General features: G+C 43.9%; 1 protein-coding gene across 1 annotated transcript; it reads right to left on the bottom strand.

Moving 5' to 3' along the window:
- LOC143109250 (B2 bradykinin receptor) lies at window positions 1-22,568 on the bottom strand. Its single transcript, XM_076271907.1, has 2 exons — window positions 21,601-22,568; window positions 1-136 (listed from the first exon to the last, which is right to left on the bottom strand). Exons 1-2 carry the CDS (start codon window positions 22,566-22,568, stop codon window positions 1-3), a joined length of 1,104 nt encoding a protein of 367 aa, XP_076128022.1.
- Between the last annotated feature and the right edge of the window lie 1,313 nt (window positions 22,569-23,881).

The raw sequence follows: 23,881 nt of genomic DNA, 5'->3' as shown, positions 1-23,881 counted from the left end.
TCACAGTTTGTTCACGTCGCCCAGGCTGAACACCATCACCTCTAGCATTTGAAAGTCTTTCATTCTCAGCTTGAAGCTGCTCCAGGCGGTCTTGTAGCTCCTGGAGTTCTGCCATCTTCTTGCCAGCTGCTGTTCTCTACATACAAATACACACAAACACTCACACACACTGCTGCTCACAAAACCAAACCTTATGCAACACTTTGCAGAGAATCGTCCTGCCGACTACGCCAGATTGTAGCGCCCTCTAGTGATTGACTATGCCACCCTTTGACTTGATACTCTAGAGCAAGGAGAACTCTATCCAAAGGATCCACACATACACGTGTTTTATGAAAATACAAAAATATAATTTTATTAAAGAGCTTTTACTATTTCCTTTAAAAAGTGTTGCACAGGGTTAGTCATCAGTAAACACATGGGGGGCACTATTACGCCCTAGTGTACCGCCAGCTGAGCCACCGAGAGAGGCCACACTAACAGGCCAGTCTCTACACACGTGAAATGGGAACAAAACCTTTAAAGGAACACGCCACCCAATGTCAGTAGTAATATATGTTCTTACCTTAACTTTCACGAGTTGAGTCATACCTCTCCCGTGTCCGTACGTGCACTCAAACGCTCTGGTGCGCGGCTGGACTGTGTTAGCATGTTGCTATGCTAGCGGGCTTTGACGGCAACTAAGCGTAGAAGTAATCAAAAACATCCACGTTTTACCGACTTAAATACAGTTGCACGAGTAGTTGATAGAAATGCTACGGCCACGCAACATGAAACGTGGCGATTTTCCAAGCGAATAAACCGGAGAACTACAATGTGTGGCGCAATAGCACTTGGGAGTACTTCGACCTAGCGTAGTAGTATTGTTAACACCTAGATCCTATCCACCACAGAGTTTAGAATCCATGCTGGATCGACCCTCAGCCTCTCCCTCCCCTCTGAGCAAGAGAGAGGCACACACACTAGAGATGCGCTGATGGGCTATTATTTCAACCATAACTGCATAGCAAAACTTATCATCCATCAGCCATCCATCAACACCAAAGTTTTTTGACCAATCTTCGAAACGGCATCCGCCCACCATCCGCTGGTTGTTTTAATGTAGGGGATGATGCGCTGCTGACGTGAGGCTAGAAAGCCCTTGCCTGTTTTTTTTCATGTACCACATCAGCATTTTTGTTCAGTGAATCTTTTGTAAATTGCTTTACAATTACCGTCGGGCCTATAGGCCTATTGCCTGGCTTGCCTCAGCTTCGGTCACGTCCTTTTACAATTTTATCATTGTAATAAAAAACGCAATTTGCCACATAATTTCAACATGCTCCTGGCCTACTAATTAATGCCTATTGTACTTTATTTTTTGCAAAAAGAAAGAAATCCTTGATAAAATAACAAGTCATTCACATAGGCTACTTTACACACTGTTATGTCAGGGTGACTGAAAGCCTGTTATGAAGACTCTCATTCATTTTGACTGCACGAGCGCGTCTTTTTCAGAAAGACAGCGCAATTCTTTTTAAAGCAATTTACAAAAGATTCACTGAACAAAAATGCTGATGTGGTACATGAAAATGTAGCTAAAAATGTGGAGAATGCAATGCAATCAAGCATTTTGGACGATATATTGTCACAAGCTGGCAGTATAGGCAACAGGCCGATGTGCGTTTTATTTGGAGACTGTTTTGCGAGACAGAGACTGAGTTTGCTGCTGATATTCTGGGGATAGGCTACAACATAGCCAATGTACGACTTTAGCCTTTTAATATATTTGCTGCATTGGATCAGTCTTCCTAGAACAGGCAAGGGCTTTCTAGCCTCACGTCAGCAGCGCTGCATCACCCATATAGCCTAGGGGAGAACCGGCACAATTGTAACACTTTTTTATTTTTCCAATTCAAACTCGATTTACACAAAGACGATAGACTTGAGAGTTGTGAAATTTGACCAGAACAGAGTCGTACATGTCTACTCCATGAAAGTTGAAACAGAATTTAAAAAATATGTTATAGTTTGTCAATAATTTAACTTAACAGCCATAAAAAAGTGCGGTACAGTTGTAACAGTAGCGTCATGAATGTAACACTAAAATCGTGAATCCCATAACATATTTTAACACAAAACAGTGCTGTGTTAAACAAAGAGCATCTGTTTTCATATAAAATCAAGAAAAAAAGTCCAAATGTATGACTGTTAAAGCTAATTTATTGCATTATTGATTAGCCATTGCAGACCATATTACGGTGTTATGCTAGCACAATAACCTTTAAATATGCTTATTTTGGCCATATCCACTTGATAAAACCAGTAAATATAGTTGATAAACTGCTTATTTCTTACATGTCTGAAGCATTTGGTCCAACAGTGATATTTCAAGTTGCTGTGTTAACTTTAATTGGGTGATGGCGGCACAAAAATCATAATCCATAACTCGCAATGAGAATGTTCGTGCATTCGCGATAAAATCAGTTCATCTTGCCATAGAGACTGGTGTTACAACTGACCCGCACAGGTCATGTTTTTATTTTCATTTAATTGCATGTGCTGTGACTACATAAATCAAATAGGACTCATGTTAACTTGAAACAGAGTTTCGCTATGCAGTTATGGTTGAAATAATAGCCCATCAGCGCATCTCTAGTGTGTGTGCCTCTCTCTCGCTCAGAGGGGAGGGAGAGGCTGAGGTCGATCCAGCATGGATTCTAAACTCTGTGGTGGATAGGATCTACAATTAGGTGTTAACAATACTACTACGCTAGGTCGAAGTACTCCCAAGTGCTATTGCGCCACACATTGTAGTTCTCCGGTTTATTCGCTTGGAAAATCGCCACGTTTCACGTTGCGTGGCCGTAGCATTTCTATCAACTACTCGTGCAACTGTATTTAAGTCGGTAAAACGTGGATGTTTTTGATTACTTCTACGCTTAGTTGCCGTCAAAGCCCGCTAGCATAGCAACATGCTAACACAGTCCAGCCGCGCACCAGAGCGTTTGAGTGCACGTACGGACACGGGAGAAGTATGACTCAACTCGTGAAAGTTAAGGTAAGAACATATATTACTACTGACATTGGGTGGCGTGTTCCTTTAACACCTAATTGTAGATCCAATCCACCACAGAGTTTAGAATCCATGCTGGATCGACCCTCAGCCTCTCCCTCCCCTCTGAGCGAGAGAGAGGCACACACACTAGAGATGCGCTGATGGGCTATTATTTCAACCATAACTGCATAGCGAAACTCTGTTTCAAGTTAACATGAGTCCTATTTGATTTATGTAGTCACAGCACATGCAATTAAATGAAAATAAAAACATGACCTGTGCGGGTCAGTTGTAACACCAGTCTCTATGGCAAGATGAACTGATTTTATCGCGAATGCACGAACATTCTCATTGCGAGTTATGGATTATGATTTTTGTGCCGCCATCACCCAATTAAAGTTAACACAGCAACTTGAAATATCACTGTTGGACCAAATGCTTCAGACATGTAAGAAATAAGCAGTTTATCAACTATATTTACTGGTTTTATCAAGTGGATATGGCCAAAATAAGCATATTTAAAGGTTATTGTGCTAGCATAACACCGTAATATGGTCTGCAATGGCTAATCAATAATGCAATAAATTAGCTTTAACAGTCATACATTTGGACTTTTTTTCTTGATTTTATATGAAAACAGATGCTCTTTGTTTAACACAGCACTGTTTTGTGTTAAAATATGTTATAGGATTCACGATTTTAGTGTTACATTCATGACGCTACTGTTACAACTGTACCGCACTTTTTTATGGCTGTTAAGTTAAATTATTGACAAACTATAACATCTTTTTTAAATTCTGTTTCAACTTTCATGGAGTAGACATGTACGACTCTGTTCTGGTCAAATTTCACAACTCTCAAGTCTATCGTCTTTGTGTAAATCGAGTTTGAATTGGAAAAATAAAAAAGTGTTACAATTGTGCCGGTTCTCCCCTAGGCTATATGGGTGATGCAGCGCTGCTGACGTGAGGCTAGAAAGCCCTTGCCTGTTCTAGGAAGACTGATCCAATGCAGCAAATATATTAAGGCTAAAGTCGTACATTGGCTATGTTGTAGCCTATCCCCAGAATATCAGCAGCAAACTCAGTCTCTGTCTCGCAAAACAGTCTCCAAATAAAACGCACATCGGCCTGTTGCCTTTTCTGCCAGCTTGTGAAAATATATCGTCCAAAATGCTTGATTGCATTGCATTCTCCACATTTTTAGCTACATTTTCATGTACCACATCAGCATTTTTGTTCAGTGAATCTTTTGTAAATTGCTTTACAATTACCGTCGGGCCTATAGGCCTATTGCCTGGCTTGCCTCAGCTTCGGTCACGTCCTTTTACAATTTTATCATTGTAATAAAAAACGCAATTTGCCACATAATTTCAACATGCTCCTGGCCTACTAATTAATGCCTATTGCACTTTATTTTTTGCAAAAAGAAAGAAATCCTTGATAAAATAACAAGTCATTCACATTATAGGCTACTTTACACACTGTTATGTCAGGGTGACTGAAAGCCTGTTATGAAGACTCTCATTCATTTTGACTGCACGAGCGCGTCTTTTTCAGACAGACAGCGCAATTCATTTTAAAGCAATTTACAAAAGATTCACTGAACAAAAATGCTGATGTGGTACATGAAAATGTAGCTAAAAATGTGGAGAATGCAATGCAATCAAGCATTTTGGACGATATATTGTCACAAGCTGGCAGTATAGGCAACAGGCCGATGTGCGTTTTATTTGGAGACTGTTTTGCGAGACAGAGACTGAGTTTGCTGCTGATATTCTGGGGATAGGCTACAACATAGCCAATGTACGACTTTAGCCTTTTAATATATTTGCTGCATTGGATCAGTCTTCCTAGCACAGGCAAGGGCTTTCTAGCCTCACGTCAGCAGCGCATCACCCCCTACATTAAAACAACCAGCGGATGGTGGGCGGATGCCGTTTCGAAGATTGGTCAAAAAACTTTGGTGTTGATGGATGGCTGATGGATGATAAGTTTTGCTATGCAGTTATGGTTGAAATAATAGCCCATCAGCGCATCTCTAGTGTGTGTGCCTCTCTCTTGCTCAGAGGGGAGGGAGAGGCTGAGGGTCGATCCAGCATGGATTCTAAACTCTGTGGTGGATAGGATCTACAATTAGGTGTTAACAATACTACTACGCTAGGTCGAAGTACTCCCAAGTGCTATTGCGCCACACATTGTAGTTCTCCGGTTTATTCGCTTGGAAAATCGCCACGTTTCATGTTGCGTGGCCGTAGCATTTCTATCAACTACTCGTGCAACTGTATTTAAGTCGGTAAAACGTGGATGTTTTTGATTACTTCTACGCTTAGTTGCCGTCAAAGCCAACTAGCATAGCAACATGCTAACACAGTCCAGCCGCGCACCAGAGCGTTTGAGTGCACGTACGGACACGGGAGAGGTATGACTCAACTCGTGAAAGTTAAGGTAAGAACATATATTACTACTGACATTGGGTGGCGTGTTCCTTTAAGGCAGCACACAATAAGAGTTCCAACTACTAATACACTGCAATCTTACATCCAAGGCAATTCGGGTAAGGTCTAAAGTCGCTATTGAGCTCACACTCTCACACCATAACACTCGGGTGACTTCAAACAGAAGGAGACCGGCTGCTTCTGCATAAGCTAACTCGGCTACCTGGGTTGGCCAGTACGGGGCGAGCTAAGGTAAGGGGAGATAAACAAGCTACAAGGACAAAACAAATAATGAAAAGGAAAAATAACCCCCTCCAGCCTGTGGCTCGCTATACAGATAGACCACGCTAAATCCCCCTAGCCACCAGGTCAGAGGGGGAAAAAAGAACAAAAGAAAACAAACTACAATCAACGTACAGCGGGAGCTGTAGCCTACTCACACACACACATACAATCATGCAAAATAATGGCTAAAAGAGAACAGCAGCTTGCACAGCGTAGCATGTGGGCCTACGCAACAACACAATCAAAGAAAACAAACATTCAAATACATTTAAGTGCATATGTGTAGCCCAAGGCAACATTAATTTAAAATACAGGGCCGTCGGCCATATTACTTGACCACCATAGAACACCCAATTCCCCTTGAAAGATATTCAGGCCCCAAATAAGATAATTACCCGTAAGCCTCCCCCCAGTTGCTAAGCGAGCAACGTCTCACTGCATTATTATAAATAAACAAACAGAGCATAGTCTCTACAGTTTACCACATACCTGTAGCGATGTTAAGCGACCATAATCATAGGATACGTATCCTAACACCCCCGTTCAGCAGCCACACTATCCAGCAAGACGCTGGTTAAGAATAGAGAGACTGGGCATTAAAATCAGAACACACACACATTTAAAACATGTACTGTGGAATGCAATGCTAGCGTACCTTCGTCCACAAGGACTCGGGCGCATCACTCAATGAATTATTTGGATAACATGCCGGCACGGAAAAGCGCTCAAGAAGGTCTCACTGCTAACAAACAAAGCCTATTTAGTGCCGTTGCAATTTCCCTCATAAGCTACCCCAACAAAGAAAAAGATTTGCCGACATACCTTAAAGGGACACCAGGCAACGTTTTTGTGTTAATTAATCATCTTCGTAAGTCGGTATATGGTTAAATGACTCATTAGGCCTAATGAACGGCTCGAGCCGAATGAAGGCTCTCTCGCCCGCTCCTACTGCCTGTAGGAAGAATATCCCACTTGCAAGTTCGGTGTATCCTACCCGCCGACCGAAGCAGGATCAGTTTACAGCACAGAGGCAGGCTAACGAAACGCTAGAGATTGTTGCAAACGTGTGTATAATGGCAGAGCCGGCGATGAAGAAGCGAAAAGCCTTAACGGAAGACGCAAAGAAAAAGAAAAGAGCTTCAGACCGAGCGAGGGGGAGTTTCGTAGAGAAAAAGCATCAGGCTTGCCTGGTGTCCCTTTAACACAGGAACAGCACCCAAAAAACGCCTCCACACACACATTCTACTGAGCTAGCAGCAGGGAAAGCTACCTGGCTAAGGACCCCAGGTGCCTATACAGGTGCCTTTTCCTACCTGCCGTCCAATTACAACCTCAGCTAATGACTTCACAGGTAGTACGCTATGAAACAAAAGAGAAAGGCGGGGGGCAATAGAACAACAAGGTGCTCTGCCATAAAGCCACCTGCTACATATAGATTGACCTAATGTGCTGTCTCTGCTATTGCTGCTTTTGATCAGTTAGATTTTTTTGCAATCTCCTGTGGTGGGCTGGACATAGCATCGAAATGCCCGCCCAGATTCCCCTTTCCGCCTTGACCCATTCACACTGGTGCCAGAACGAAAAAACTCGGCAAAATGTCTAGGGGGCTTGGTAGTAAATTTGGCGAGACACTTTGTCCCGCCGTTCCGCCTCGGTCTATGTGAAAGGGACAGTCGTTCCGCGATTCTGGTACATAAAATCGCAGCGATTTCGCCAGTGTGAAAGGGCCTAGACTCTCCGTAGACAGGCTCTGGTTGAGGCCACATACCTCTCGTCTCGTTTACTCGTGTAAGTTGTAATCTTACCAGACGTTGCTGTAGATCTGTAGAACATTTACTTTAACGTGGTCTGCTACTTCATACGCCAGTCGTTACTTTTTTAATCATGGGCCAATGCTATGGGCAAACAAGATGTAGCTTAATTCACAAATGACAAAGCCATGAGAAAAGTGATTTTCTTACGTTTCAACAACAACAAAACCGAGTTTGCCATCATTGTGAGAAGTTCCCAAATTTGTCGCTAATCGCTAAAAAGGTTTTTTGTCGCTGGGGATGGCCAAACGTCGCTAAATAGGTAACACTGACGAGTAAGAATGAACAGGTATGATAAGGGATCAGATTCCAAAAATAATTCGGTGGAAATGCATGGATTCCAGTTGCTGCTACTGGAAGAAACTGGAATCCATGCATTTCCACTGAATAATTTTTGGAATCGGATCCCTTATCATACCCTTTCATTCTTACTTGTCGCTCGACTTATCATGACTAAATTCAAGATGGCTGCAAACGCTAAACTTCGTGAAGATACTGTCTGTATAAATCGGCTTGTAAGTAAACTACCAGTGCTTTTTCAAAGTTCTCAATGTCTCGTTTTAAATGTCAGGACCCTCGGAAGTCTACCAATGAAGTGTGGAGATACATTGAGCCTCGTAAATGGTGTAAAACAGTGATTTATTTGCATGGCTAGCCCGATGCCGAAGCACCACCATTGAAAAAGCTGTTGGTAGCATCGGCTAACTAGCGCCAGATTTTGGAGTGCAGGGGACAAGCCGAGATGGGCTATGAGACATACGTTCACACTCGGTATCATGTTTCAACACAATTTAGGTCAATATCACACCGGAATTCTCCTTTAAGAACAAACAAACAAATTAAATTGTCTTTTTTTGTAAAAAGTTCTGTAACGCCTGAATAAGACAAATGAATTAAGATAAAAAAATGAAGGCTAGCCTACACAAAAATCAGCATGAGAGAGATGAGTGTGCAGGGTAACCATGAATGACAGTGAGCGAGTGGTATAAATATTGGTTAGACTTCCCAAAATTTTAAACCGTAGATCACAGAGATTTTCCCGGAAAATCCATAATGTATATGATTCTGTGGCCGCATACGCCTCACGGCCGCTAAAGAGACTCTATGGGCCGGCCCGCACCGCACACATTCCTCGGCCGGCCCACCGGGAAAACTCCCGATCATCCCGATTGCCACTCCGCCCCTGGATTCACCTTACTGTAACATTAGGCTACTCACAGAATTTTTGTTAGGATTCATTCCTTAGGCATGCAGTTACATAATAGTTTGAGGTACGCCCCCTCAAACAAACTTTTCAGAAACATCAAAAGTAGACTACCTCTTTTATCAGGCTATAGAAGTGTAAGTCTGTAGCTAAAATAAATCTAAATAAATAAATAAATCAATATTGGTGATGTTTTGAAACACCAGAAGGTGTGATTGCAACTGAGGTGCCGAGACATCCATCTAGTTAATGCCAGGAACTTTAGCCTGTAAAGTCGGCAACCCAGGAGCACAGAGCTCATGGCATGTGATTAAATAAGGTGAGGTGGCAGGATTTTCTGGATGCCATACAGAGGTGAGCTCTCACATTAAGGCTTCACTAACACCTGCCATACACTCACACCCTGCCTGGCACAGGGGGTGCTAGAGAGAGAGGGAGAGACAGAGATGGAGAAGAGGAGAGGAAGAAAGAGAGCGGGGGAGAAAGAGAGAGAAGGAAAGGGAAAATAAGAAACAGTGGGGAAAGAGAGGAGCAGAGGAGGAGAGAAGAAAAAAGAGACAGGGGGAGAGCAGCAGACATGTTGCGCCCCCAGACAGAGATTATTCCAGTCCATTTCTTTTAGTAATGAAATGACAGCAAACCCCTTCTGACAGCTCTCTGAGAATTATCCTAGCCGAACCCATGAGTCTGATGTGTTTCATTACCAGGGATGGATTACTGCACAGGCCTACCAGGCCCAGGGGCCCAAGGGGTCAGGGGGCCCTGAAGCCCAAGCCTTTGCATGGAATCATTGCCTCAATATCAACATATCAGGATGTAGGCTATGAATCTAATTGAATTTAGTATTGGCCATTCCCAAAATGCACCAGAATACAGGAAATGACATCCCACATATACGACAATAAGTGGGGAGCCCTTAATACATCTGGGCCCAGGGGCCCAAAAGTCCATGTTCATTACAAATTCCTTTTTTTTCTTTCCTCATTCACTGGTCTGGAATCATTATCTTAGGAACCCATATAAGATATGTGCCCACTCCAAACCATTAGTGTTGATCCTCTCTAAACTAGATGTACCGCATAGCGGTACAAAATATGACCGCCGCTCAGTCCTGTACATCCTTCCCGCGAAAATAAATCACACTAATCAATGTGTCTCCATCTTTTACTCCATCCCCCACTCTTGAAACTTTTGTGTATGCTTGTTTGGCATGCCTGTGTGTGTGTGTGTGTGTGCGGCTGTACAGAAAGTAGCCTACTGGCGCTGAAAAGGTGAATAGATTGTAGAATAGCCAAAGAAGTTGTAGCATTGTTATAAAACCTTTAAAATCTCTAAACAATCACAAGTAGGGCAGTTCATCACAGTTCAACCATTGCAACTGGATTGATGAAAGGTCACTTACACCTGTAGGCTACATTGTATTTGGGAAAAGCAAAAGGTATCAGCATAATGTTATATTTTTATTTATTTATTTATGTATTTATTTATGTATTTAGGTCATTTTTGGATAGATGGATTTTTTGTGAATGTTTCTTCTTCTGCATAAGATTTTAGTCATCTTTAGTTCATGTGATACTTCATTCATGTCGTTCATTAACAAAAGGCAACACCTGTGCTTTTGCAGAGTCGTCGCTGGTAGAATACTTGTCCTCAGTTGAGCAACGAAGCATAGCATCTCGTTTAGAACAACTACTCTGGTGGTTTAGAGCTTTCATACAGGTATGCTATTGATGTTTGAGCAGACATAGCTTCGCTAGCGCCGGTCATAATAATAAAGAATCATTCTTTGAAAATGAAAAGCTTTATTAGGATGTGATAGCTAGACAATGGTACCAAGGTTAATTTGAGATCTCTTGAGATAAGGTTACAGTGAGTTACATAGGTTTTTATGTATGTCACCACCTCATAGATTGAAGCTGTCATATGACCTCTTGCATGAATGACCCATTGTTCTAAAAGTGATCAGCTGATCACCTGCCTGTGGACCAGCTGAGTAAAGACAACATAATCAAGCGCTGTAGTCATGCACTGGAGTGTTGTAAGGGGTCAATGAAAAACCTGTCATTCAGGGATAATTCATTACACTTTCCTACCAAACTGTTTTCATAACCCATAATTTCCACTCACGTTAATATATAAAACATAATGTACAAATGAATAAATAAATAACTAGATGTACCGCAGAGCGGTACAAAATATGACCGCCGCCCAGTCCAGCACATGTTTTCTTGAATTGTGTGCATGTGTGCGTGTACATGTTTATGTTTATGTGTGTGTGGGTGGGTGTGTGTGCATGCATGTGCATGTGCTTGTGTGTTTGCCTGTTTATGTGCCTGTGTGTGTGCATGTGCATGCATGCGTATATATGTCTACTGTGTGAGTATGTGTCATACGTAGGATTACTGTGAATGTATGTGTGTGCGTATGTTTTGACCATGTCAGCCAGAGATATTATGATGAAAACACCTAATGTTTTGCTTTTTAATTTTTAACTAGGTGGCGCTATACATGAAATAAGTGGTAATGGGATAGGTTGACATGCCCCCTTAAGACCAACATACAAAAAAAAGGTGGACCTCCTAGGCCCTACGGTTCTCAAGATATTCACAGAAAACTGTCTCCGGCCACCTACAGGCCAGTTGGTGTAGAGTAACATAAATTAATTTATTGTGTGGCCCCCTATGAACGGAATTCCATGAAACTTGGCGTGCATTCAGAGGGTGTCATAATGATCCTACACTTCCAATTTCGGTCATAATAAGTATATAGAGAGTGACTTTATGATGCTGTTCTCCAGCTGCACATGACACAGACCTCCCGCTGCATTGCTCACGAGTCAAGGGACCAATGTTGACTCCAGGATAAAGTGTGTTTTCTCAGAGATGACGCAGGCTACTGTACTGCAGCACAAAGTGTCCACTGTCAGCTCACGGGGAGACGAGCAGACAGCCGAGCGAGCGGCAGGGTTATCTGAGTTGGTTTCGCAAAAGTGCACAGAGCACCGTCAGCTGAGAGTCTGTCTAACAGGGTTCCTGCCCAGTGCCCAGAACACCAACACAGCTTCACTCAGTCTAGCATACAGCCCCCCCCCCCTTTCTCTCTATCTTGATAACCCCTCATCTTGTGGGAGTAGGTTGACATTTTTGACTCATCTTTTGGGATATGTTTAGTGATGTAACAGGGGAGCAATCAATACACCCCCTACACATATATAATTGTAAATAGAATCCAATGTGTATCATAGGTTTTCATAGGTCTCATAGCCACGCAGACACAGAGAGACGGATACATAGAAAACCAAACACACACAGACACACACACACACACACACACACACACATTCAGTGTTTAGACAGAGACCTTGGGTCTGGTAGACTGCACAATGTGTGATACAGTGCAATACAGTTGCCATGGTAACAGTTGTCTGTGCCAAATCTTGCCATGTAAATCTCCACAAATTGGACAAGAGAGAATTTTGTTTACGTGTAAGACTCCCAAAGCCGAAATAAAGTCTCTCTCTCTCTCTCTCTCTCTCTCTCTCTCTCTCTCTCTCTATCTATCACACACACACACACACACACACACACACACACACACACACACACACACACACACACAGATAAACACCCCTCACACAGTTCTCGAGCAGACACCTGTTCATTTGTCTCACACAGATTATGAGCTGCTGAGAAGAAGCAGCTCTTCCTAAGACCTGATGAGAGGCATGATTTAAATATGGCAATTTATCACGGCGAATGCCTCTTCAAGGACTGTGTGTCTCTACCTCAAAATAACACACAATTCTCAGTTGAACTCTGACAGTCTCTTTGAAAACTAAGATATGTTCTGGGTTTGTCAAGCAGCTGTTTCAGGGCATTCAGAAGACAGTGGGGCAAGGGGATGTTGGCAGAGGGCTCAGAGTGTTAAGACAGAGCCATGGAGGCTTTCTTCCCCACTGTCATCGCTCTCATTTTCCTAGTCTGGCTTTTCCAACAGAGACTGGTTTGACATCTGTGCCGTGCTGCTGCGAATTTCAATTGAACCGTCAGGTGCAGTCTTCTCCATTAAGTCAGTGAAGCATATTGAGATGGTTGGGTTCTTTTTTTTCTTTTCCTGCATGGGCTCAAAAATGTGAATTCATACTGTAGATGTCTTAGCCACAGTGAGTTGTCTGAAACTGTTCAATTGCAGCTCAGGCTACACTCACAAAAAATGGACTGACTAATTGCCCTTGTTTAGGTGAAAATGTAGCCTGCTATTTGGTCTATTTTACATAGTAAATGTGTGTTTGAGCAAATGTTGAAAAAATAACACAATGTGATGTGCCTGTCTACTGCCGCATTTAACAAGTGCCATTTTACTGTGTTGAGGAGGGTTTAGTGGCCTTGGTCCAGAATAAGTGAAACATCAGTAATGGACCAAATGCTCAGACAAATCCAATCCTGCCGCAAAAGTAGAAAGGAAAATAGTCATTAGCCTCAACACCATTACTTCTTTTTACAATAAAAACAGGACAAATAGCACAAGCACTGTTACTTATCAAGTCAAATGCAGATTCTGTTTTGTTCGCAAGCAAGCAAGGGCATTATTTTACCTGCATCAATTCAAAACGTCAACCCTGATATGTCAGGGACTGTGCAACATCGCAACAATGCAGCCCTAACCAGTGTTAGTCCTGACCAGAGAGAAAAGAATTCCATGCTTTAGCAACTTCCGTCGCCAGTGGTGGGGAAATAATAGAAAGTGACGTGGAGAGACATTTCCAGCAGAACTTCAAAGACAGCAGGAGCTGCCTTCAGCAGGGTGTAAGCAGGAGGCAGAGCCCACACTGAGCCTGGCAAAACCCCCTCAAGCTGGGCAGATGTAGAGAGACAGCGAGGGAGAGAGAGAGAGAGGAATGGAGGCAGAGATGGAGGGAGGGATGGGGAAAAGATGGAAGGAGAACTGATAAGGGAGGAAATGGTGATGTCCAAAGAGGGGTGAAATATAGAAGGGTAGAAAAAATAGCCCAAAAAAAAATTAACCTTAAAGTCGACATTAATGGGGTTAGTGTAAAATCATAAGCGATATTGAAACACAAGCTTGGCTGTGCTCCGACTTCACATGGATCTCACAGATTCCTTTTCTTAAATCCTCCTCCACAAGGGCAAACTCAATACTGGTCCCCCGAAAATAGCGTAGATAAAAAAAGCAAGCCACAAAACACACTGTCTGACAAAATGCATCAAAACTCCTCTCATTCAGGATTCCATCATTTACAGTGAACAAGCAAGAGCCCCCACAACCCCCCCCCCCCCACTCCACTCCACCCCTCCCCTCGTTAACTTTCTGTATGGACAAACAGCACGTGGGAATACCGTGATGCTGGGAGGACAGGGATGACCCCTGAGGCACACAATCATGCAGTTCGTGGAAACCACATGAAACACTCCTGAAATAGAAATGGCAGCTTGATGAAGCTGTTGTTCTGATGGACTCACGCTATCACACACTCTCAATGGAGTCTCATAACTAACAGTCAGGAATAACAAACAGTCAGTAATCAGAGTAAACATGGCTCATTACAAAATCCATTGATTTGGTGTCCAGTTGAAGTGTATGCTTTTATATTGCTGATATTCAATCTTTTTCTAGCCTTTATTCAATAGTATAGTTTACTTTAGGATAGAGTCAGTGCTGCTTCTGACCAAGCTGAATTGCATTGTGCAAAAAACAAAGTATCATCCTTGCAACATTCCGTTGGTGCATTTTGACATTGTAAACGTTCTTGAGGATTATAGCGAAACACAGTTTGCAGTAAAGCTACTAAATGGCTAAATGTTGGTGCCCCCTCTGTTCTTTGGTGCCCTACACACAGTGCGTGGTGGTGCCCCCTCTGTCCTTTGGTGCCCTACACACAGTGTGTGGTGGGAGCGGCGATACTGTACAGAGTGAAAAGAAGAGACGAGAGATTGGGGAGTGAGTTTGGGGATGACCTCAGGTCAAACCTCAAAGCCTGGGTCCCTGTGGCTACTACTAGGCCTGCATGTAGTAGGCTACTGGACACCAACACTGCCCCTGTGCCACAGCTTACCCTCAGCTGCGGTGTATTCTGCACTGGTCTAATTAGTTCTAAATCATTTCTCTTAATTCGTAGATGAACCAGGGAGCTCCTGAGTGGGGCTCAGTGAACAGTTGTTCAGGGAGAACAGATGGTTTTCTCCCCGCAGCAGCAAACAGGTGATATGCACTTCATTTATTCACCTGTTCATTTATCTAAAACACATCACATAGGTGTTGCTGGAACATTATTTATGCTAAATAATTCAGAACCACTGGGGGAAAGCTGCTTTGTGGCTGTTATCTAATTCCTATGGTGTGCATATGCAACACCTTTCAAGTTAAACTACCATATGTTTATACAACTATTTGTATATGTCTGTGATAATAACATATTGCCTACTCCACATGATAATATACTCTATTTCGGGTGAATATTCCAAAAGAAAAAAACCAAAAAACAGATACTCTCATTGTGCCCTGTTGCACATCATGACTGGCACTGAGGCGTGACAGTATTGATGAAAACATATGAGTCAGTGGTGAAGTTATTAATAGTGTCATGCCTTGGCCCACTCTGTCCATTGCAGCAATGTGAGTGACTGACATCGTGCTTGAGGGCTTGTATTTATTTATTTTTTGCTGAAGGCCAAAAGAGGGAAAACTCTCCAACTCAACATTTCACCAGAGTGCAAGAGATGACAAACATGTTTACTCACTAGTGCTTTAAACTCCACCGCACTTACCACATTTACAGCATGGGTACATTACGGCATGACAGACATTTCTAATCACTGACTGATTGCTGACGTTTCCAAGGGCTTGACGGGGAAACTGTTGAACTCTGCACTACCCTTTTTCCCCCCCAGAAAGAACGTGGGCTGTGCAGTGCTAACAAACTACAATACCTGATTAAGTATCTGCGTCACTGCCTCAGGTCTAGAGGTATGTGTGTGTGTGTGTGTGTGTGTGTGTGTGTGTGTGTGTGTGTGTGTGTGTGTGTGTGTGTGTGTGTGTGTGTGTGTGTGTGTGTGTGTGTGCTGTGGGGGTGGGCGGAAGGGGTGGTGGTGATTAGAACTGGGGAAGATGTTTCATTACCGGCCTCTTTGTTTACTCGCGCGTGTGATACTCGGTCTTGCGTTACAGCAGGATTAAGGCCCATTTACTCCTAGAATGCCTGCTAAAAACGCCTATAGAATCCTATGGCATTCTAGACTAAATAACCTTATTTCCTGAGGGTTTTCTGAAAACATACAAAAAATTGTCAACGTCTACCAAAATGTAATATCTAAGCCTCTGTAGCACCTAGAAACATGAAATAAAAAGCATGCTGCGCTACGCAGCATCCAGCGGGAGGGTCAATGTTGCGCTACGCAGCATCCAGCGGGAGGGTCAATGTTGCGCTACGCAGCATCCAGCGGGAGGGTCAATGTTGCGCTACGCAGTATCCAGCGGGAGGGTCAATGTTGCGCTACGCAGCATCCAGCGGGAGGGTCAATGTTGCGCTACGCAGCATCCAGCGGGAGGGTCAATGTTGCGCTACACAGCATCCAGCGGGAGGGTCAATGTTGCGCTACGCAGCATCCAGCGGGAGGGTCAATGTTGCGTCATGCAGCATCCAGCGGGAATGGGCTAAGGCCCGTTGTTATTTCTTGTCTGTGTCCGCGCCCCTTGCCTCCCCTCTGCTGCTCTGCTCTGCTGTGGAGCGCGGCACACGCGTCTGTTTGGAAAAGCTTATGCTATCTGGCCCGCAGCCTGTCGGGATGGATTTCTCAATGTGACTCATCTTCAGTCCGTGTTGTTGACAAAAAAAAAAAAAAAGAAAAATGAAAAGAAGCATGCAAAAAAAAGAAAGAGAGAGTGAGAGAGAGATAACTAAAAACAGCCCAGGCTGCTGATTGGTCAGGGGCTTTGTTGTTGTAGTGTGTTTTGCAATGCAGATGGAGCTGTTTCTGGGGAGAGAGAGCGTGATGAAGAGGAGAGGAGAGGCCATGAGGGCAGGGTGGCTTCAGTCTGATGAGAGGTCCACTGAGAGTGGTGATGGCTTAATGAAGGCGCGCCGGAGGGCGCATGTGGAAGAGACACACACACACACACACACACACAGGTTTCACTTGGGGGGCCCCTCCGCCAGGATTGGTTTCACACCGTACCATATGGTCAGACACACAGACATACACACACACACAGACACACACACACACACACACACACACACACACACTCAGACACAGACACAGACAGAAACGCACAAAGACACATAAGCTCACAAACATACACACACAGGTGTACGCAAACAGCCATACAAACACAATCACATTCAACTCAAACACATGCATATCCCCACTTGCATAGCCACCCATACATGCACAGCCACCCATAGCCACCCATACATGCACAGCCACCCATAGCCACCCATACATGCACAGCCACCCATAGCCACACATACATGCACAGCCACCCATAGCCACACATACATGCACAGCCACACATACATGCACAGCCACCCATAGCCACCCATACATGCACAGCCACCCATAGCCACACATACATGCACAGCCACCCATACATGCACAGCCACCCATAGCCACCCATACATGCACAGCCACCCATACATGCACAGCCACCCATAGCCACACATACATGCACAGCCACGCTCACCTGACAGCCTTTGTTCATCACTATGCCTTGTACCTTCCATTCCATTCACCCATTCTTTTCGGGGCCCCATTGTTTGTCACATGATCTGCATCCCAGCAGAAAGAGATGAATGAGCATTTGGAGGATGCAGATGCACTCAAACGGAGCTGGTTTTAAACTGTGACCGTCACTCACGCTGCTCAGACAGTGCGTGCAGGGCGAAGCAGGCCCAGGGGAGGTAAATGGCAGTAAAATAAAATTATGCCACAGCCCCGTGACAGCTTCTCCCTCAGACAAGCACACTGTTTATTCTGTTGCCTATGTATGTTGCCATGCCAACCCCCAAGCCCTGTCAAGCTATGATGCTAGTGTCCATGCAGTAGTTTTCAGTTATTCACAGGAGAAGATTAGATTCAGTGCCACTGGTTGGGGGCTTTCCACAGAGGCCAAAACACTGTCACAGTGATAGCGGAGAGCCTCTGCTTCAGAAGCCTGAGACATGAGTGTAATTCTGATGCTGATGGGACTGATCAGACGAATAACACATAGGATCATGGGAACTGGGCAAACACACACTCTGGGCAAGGTTAAAGGTGCAGTCCTTGATTCCTGCAAAAGATTATGGATATTTGTGCCCATGCAAATGGTAAACCTTCCATTCTCTCCGTCTTAAAATAACATGTAGATTGGTTAGAGCTGGTTGGCTAGGTTTGAGCCAGTTGGGTTCTATGCAGAATCTGGACGATGCACAGGCACTGTTTTAAGGGCAAACCCTTGACGCACAACAAGAGCAGTGTGAGGAGAATTTTGCTCAACAAAAAAAGTAATGGATTAGAATCAAGGATCACACCTTGAAGATACCTTGACTGCCAGAGAAGATGATGTTTTAGTCACTTATCAGACAATACGAGTTATGTCTCTTTCAACCACTAGGTGGCAGCAAAGACCCTGTAGTTTAAAACCTGCAGAGGGATGATGTCACTGGTTTTAGTGGAGGCAGTACAGTGGACTCCAACCACTGAAATCGATGCAAACTTTACGATCTTAAGACCTGTCAAGTTCACTTACTCCGCTTCTGACTAAAAGTCTTACCGATCTCATTAGAATTGATTTGGCAGTGGCACTTCACCTAGTGGACCACTGTCATGATCACATCTCTCATCTCCAGTAACTTGAAGTAAAATAAATAAATCATGTGATACTCTGACTCAGACTTGGCTCTGTGATTTCAGCAATGAACCCCCAACGAGTGTACTTGTGTGTTGAATGGAGAGTGGTGAATATGCAAAGGACACGGCTATATTAGGAAACTCATGGGGTTTGGAGACGTGCAGTATGCTGCTGTACATTCATTAAGAACTGTAAATGTCATCCTCCACTCTGTTTCCCCCTCAGCCCTCACATGATGATGCTTTCCCCAGTGTAGATTGACACTAAATGCAGCCATATAAGATTCATCAGTAAGAGTAGTAACACAACCCACAAGCATAGAGTTGCTGTATTTACATGTAAATGACAAAAAACCTGGAAATGATCATAAATAATGTACTTTTTAGAAAATGGGGTTTTTATACTTTATTCCAGCCACTCACACAAGTCATCAAACAAAAGGACAATTAAGGGAAAACCAGCACAGACAGCAGTTATCTCAAGGACTATCAAACTAGTTAGACACAAATACAGTTGTCATGGCATCAAGCAAATTCAGCTTTCAGAAGATGTTACATTTTAGCTCACCACTAACCACACAAATCAGAGCCGTATATAGCGAGAGTTTGAGCAGCTGGCGCCATGTTAGATACCAACGTCAGATGACTCTACAGCATAACCCTACGAGGCGAATAAGCTATGTTGAAATAAATCGCTTATTTTCACCATTTTAACAGGCATATACTAGTACATATTATCATCAACGTTTGTAAATATGTAAAAGGCCCTTACAGAAATATTGGACAGAAATATACAGAAATATCTATATACGGCTATATCTATATACGGCTCTGACACAAATAATGTTAGTCTGACCTCTGGTGGTAATAAGCTATAATTGCTCCTCTGTCATCATGTCTGGGAAATGACAACAATGTCTTAGTCAGTGAAATGCACCTTGAACAAATGTAACAAAGTCATGTCGCTCATGGATGTCATGACTGTTATGGCTGTCGCTCAGGGACGAGTAATTCATCTAAGCAAACAGACACCAGATTGAATTTACCCTGACAACCCCAAATTCTCACTGCCCTAATCAGGTCATCATTGTTTCCTGATGCCTGTTACCCCTGATAAGCAGCTGTAACGCAATAGAAAAGGGCTGTTAACCGGTCGTTTGACGTGGAAATTGGCAAGGCTTAAGGAATGGCGGTGAACAGAGGAAGCTGGAAAGGGATGCATTAGGACATCATAATGGCCTGAGTGATGTTTAGCACACCTCTCTGGGGTAAGGGGGGATAATATGGTCGCTTGTTGTGCGTCAGAAGAACAGGAGTCACTAGAGGGGAGCTTAACTGGCCTGGGCTTTGGTCCATACCTCACACAGAACTGGTCCACCTTGTGACAACTTCCTGCCGACGACGCCATGACTGGCTCATGAGATGTTGAGCTTTTAAGTGTGATGTTGACCAGAAGCCATACTATCAGATTTTCTTTATTTAGATACACATATATTTTGATAAGTGTGTGTTTGTGTGTGTGTGTGTGTGTGAGAGAGAGAGTGAGAGAGAGAGTCCACACATGCTTGCTGTTGAAGTAATGGACTCCAAGAACAAACACGGTGGAAAGAAAGAGTTATACAATCTTTGGAGTTTGATCATATCACTGGGCCCATGTATGCCAAGTTCCTATCACACCCTGTGCATGCTGCCAGTTTTGAAATCCATCCAATGCAGCTTGAGAAAAAAACAGGCCAGTATCAATCTCATTCTCATCCAATTAAGACGTTTGAAGCCAGCAGCATGCAGCTATGCAGCCAAGCTCCCCAATACATAGTGAGACCCTTATAATTACTTTCCCTGACCTCACTCACAACAACTGAGGCAAACTTTAATAGCTTTACAAACTACCCATCAAGCAGTGGCTGAGAAAGTGGTGCTGGAAAAACAAACACATCGAAACTGCTACACACTCACGGCCGCGGTTAATAGGTTGGAAAAATTTAAAGGTGAAATGACAGCCGCTCCACAAGGAACCATTTCCCAAACCTCTGGGGTAATGGCTATAAAACCTCTCTGTTGTAGATGCATGGAGTCACCTGTGGTAAATGAAGGCGAATGAGACATTGTACTTCAGGGAAGACTGCATACAGAGGGGCTGTTGGGGTAGAGGGGAGCAGAAGGCTCGGACGACACACACAGCCTCATATATCAAGATTAGCGAGTGTCTGGTTGAGTTCCCCACACACAAACCAGAACAGGAACACCCGTCGGCAACACCACAGCCCGCATGGAAATTAACATGCTTCTGCGTCTTTATTACTGAGCGAAAGAGGACATCCATCTCCTCCATGTTAAATATTTCACACAATAAATAGTACAGGCTTCAAATGACAGAAAAACAAAATGTTGTAGATGATGAAATGTAACACAAAGTTCAATGTGTTTTGCTATTACATTTTGTTACATCAATAGTGCAATAAAATATTCAACCATAACCCCAAGAGTTATGCTTATTCTTCATGCTGTAAAGCAAACATCAGGTAGATCATGAAAGGAAGAGGTAAGTAAACATTTTGAATTTGAGCTTCATTGTCTTTTTATGAAGATTGTGTTCCTCTTGTGAACTGACAGCATACTCATGCGCAGTCTGGCTGTGCCTGAAATATTTCATTAATAAGACAGACAAGAGGGATGCAGATATACCAAGTGACAGCAGATGGGGAACGATAATCAGTGCTCGAGGTCAAACCAAAGAGGATTCATTCTCTCCTGTCTCCTGTTCTTGAGTCATATCCAAAACTGTTCAAATATATTGTAATGATTCATATCCAAAACAATTAAAATATATATATACAAGATAAGATACAACATAATTTTGGCTAATTTAGCACATCAATTTATCAATACGGTTAAGAGATATCTTTCGTGTTTCTCTGCTCAGTGACGAGGCATTGCCTGAAAACGAAGCATTGCCTTTTGACCTGTAAGGCCAGCACTGCTTTAACACGGCTCTGGCCTTCCTTCGGAAGTGCTTCCCCACGATCACATAGAGGAAGGGGTTAACGGCACTGTTGCTGTAGGCCAAGTAGACGACCAGCTGCTCACTCACATCCATGAAGTCTCCCCACCAGCAACTCGTTTTGACCCGGAAGTAGTCTATAGTGTCCAGCGCCCGCACGACCTGGTAGGGCATCCAGCAGAAGACGAAGACGATGAGGACGGCGAGCACCAGCTGCGTTGCCTTCCTCTCATTCCTCATGCCGCGCGCCGCCACGCCCACAGGGCCACCGTTCCTCAGCGCCTTAATGATGTGATACGTGCAGAAGGCCACCACGGGCAGCGGCACCAGGAAGCCCACCACGTTGACCGTAATGTTGTGCTGGACGCGCCAGCCCTGGTGCGGGTAGGCCAGGAAGCAGGCGCTCGCGCGGGCCTCGGGCACATACGCCACCGTGCGAAAGAGCAGCACGGGCAGGCTAAGCAGCAGGCCCAGGAGCCAGATGGCCAGGCAGATGCGCTTGGCCCAGGGCGCCCGCCGCAGGCAGCTGGGTCGCATGGGCTGGACCAGGGCCAGGTAACGGTCCACACTCACCAGCACCAGAAAGAGCACGCTGCAGAAGTAGTTCATGTAGATGGCCACGCTGACCAACTTGCAGAGTAGCACGCCGAACACCCAGTCGAAGTTGTTGGCGATAGTGACCGCCCAGAAGGGCAGGCATATGACCAGGACCAAGTCCGCCGCGGCCAGGTTGCCCAGGTAGACATCTGGCACGGAGCAGGATGCTTTCCTCTGGAGACAGAAGATGCAGAGCACGAAGCCGTTGCCCAGCAGCCCGATGGCGCTGATGAGGGTGAGGTATATCGGCTGCAGGGTGGCCAGCAGCTCCCAGAATCCCTCAATGTTGGTGCAGTTGTCCACGGGATAGAGTGTGGGGGACACCTCAGCAGAGCCGTTAAGAGACATCCTCAAACTGTCAAGAAATAGCAGAATGCCTTAGTATTTTAGAGTCTATGTTTACTGTATAGTATAGTGTAGTATTGTATAGTATAGTATAGTAGAAATGTTGGTGGATGTTAGAAAAGAAAAATGTTTAGTAAAGGTTGGAAAAATCTTTTTTTTAAAAAGATGTCTTTATGTAGTTACAGTGCGCTGAACTGCTTCAACAATAATTGTAATATTAAATCAGTGAGAACATATTTGTTGATCAAAACCTTTCCATCTGTTATTCACTTTTTTACAGCTGTGTTTTGAGAACTAAGACTGTTGAAATTCCTGCTTCTTCTCGGAACAGTTGTTTACGTTGATTTGACACAGTTGTTAATATTTTCTACATTCCTCAGAACACAGTGAAATGAAATGATACACTGCACTTTGCACATTGATATAATAAAACTATATAAGGTATCAGACCATACCGTATTTAGTATAATGTGAGCAACTTGTCAACAAAGTCCCAAATGATCTCTCATAATCTGTTTCTCACATCTGACCAAAATTGTGTATTTTGATTTTAAAAATAAGCAAATAAGAAAAGACACTTACCTATCCCGCACAAACTTCAGGAACTGTAAATTTGTCCCTGATAGGTATTCATTCTAGATGTGCTGTCTGGTCAAACTATCTCTTCTCTCCCCACACAAGAGACAGCAGTGCTTCTTATAGCAGGGGGGAGAGACCCTTGGCTGCTGTCGTCACTAAGGGATGGGGTCTGTTCTCTCCGATTTCCCAGAGCTCTCTGCTTCATTGCATTTTTCAGATGAGTTTCATCGGAGAGATGTGCTGATTGCCTGTTGTGACTGAGTGGGCAGTTATCACACCGCGAGTGATACAACAAAACACCTCAGAGATTCCCTCCGAGGAACTCACCCAAGATAAGATCAGTTAACACTCCCTTGATGCCGCAGGAGAACATGCACATGGATGTTGACACTGACTAAATAAGGTTATGAATATAAAAATCATAACAATCATACACTATGTGTAAACTACCCAAACCGCATTACTTTTGCCTTCGGGTGGGTTAGTATTAAGCCCACTCTAAATCAATGACTAAACTAGGAATAAACACGTGCTTAGTTTTGTCCTTCTGTTTTCTGTTTCACATGAATTCAGGTGCTGACTAACCGAGCAGGTACGATGACAAAAGAGAGGGGGTGGCTTTCCTGTAAGCAGGGAGTGTAAAATGCAAGGGAGCGAAGACATAAATCTTTCACATTGTTTTTGCTGGGACTCACAAATCCCCTCTGACCATTTTTGCAAGCTAGAGAACTGTGAGT

The sequence above is a fragment of the Alosa pseudoharengus genome, unplaced genomic scaffold (assembly GCF_046254945.1).
Source record: "Alosa pseudoharengus isolate Yale_2024_CS ecotype anadromous, Long Island Sound unplaced genomic scaffold, YU_APseudo_1.1 YU_APseudo_1.1_scf_7, whole genome shotgun sequence".
NCBI classification, from domain to species: domain Eukaryota; kingdom Metazoa; phylum Chordata; class Actinopteri; order Clupeiformes; family Clupeidae; genus Alosa; species Alosa pseudoharengus.
This window is presented reverse-complemented; position numbering and strand designations above follow the sequence as displayed.

What these genes read in the sequence shown, in the direction of transcription:
- LOC143109250 (XM_076271907.1), bottom strand. Translation starts at nt 22,568, where the DNA reads ATGTCTCTTAACGGCTCTGCTGAGGTGTCCCCCACACTCTATCCCGTG. An exon ending in GCCAGAGCCGTGTTAAAGCA is followed by an intron (nt 137 to 21,600) that starts GTGCTGGCCTTA and finishes ATTTGTATGTAG; the next exon opens with AGAACAGCAGCTGGCAAGAA.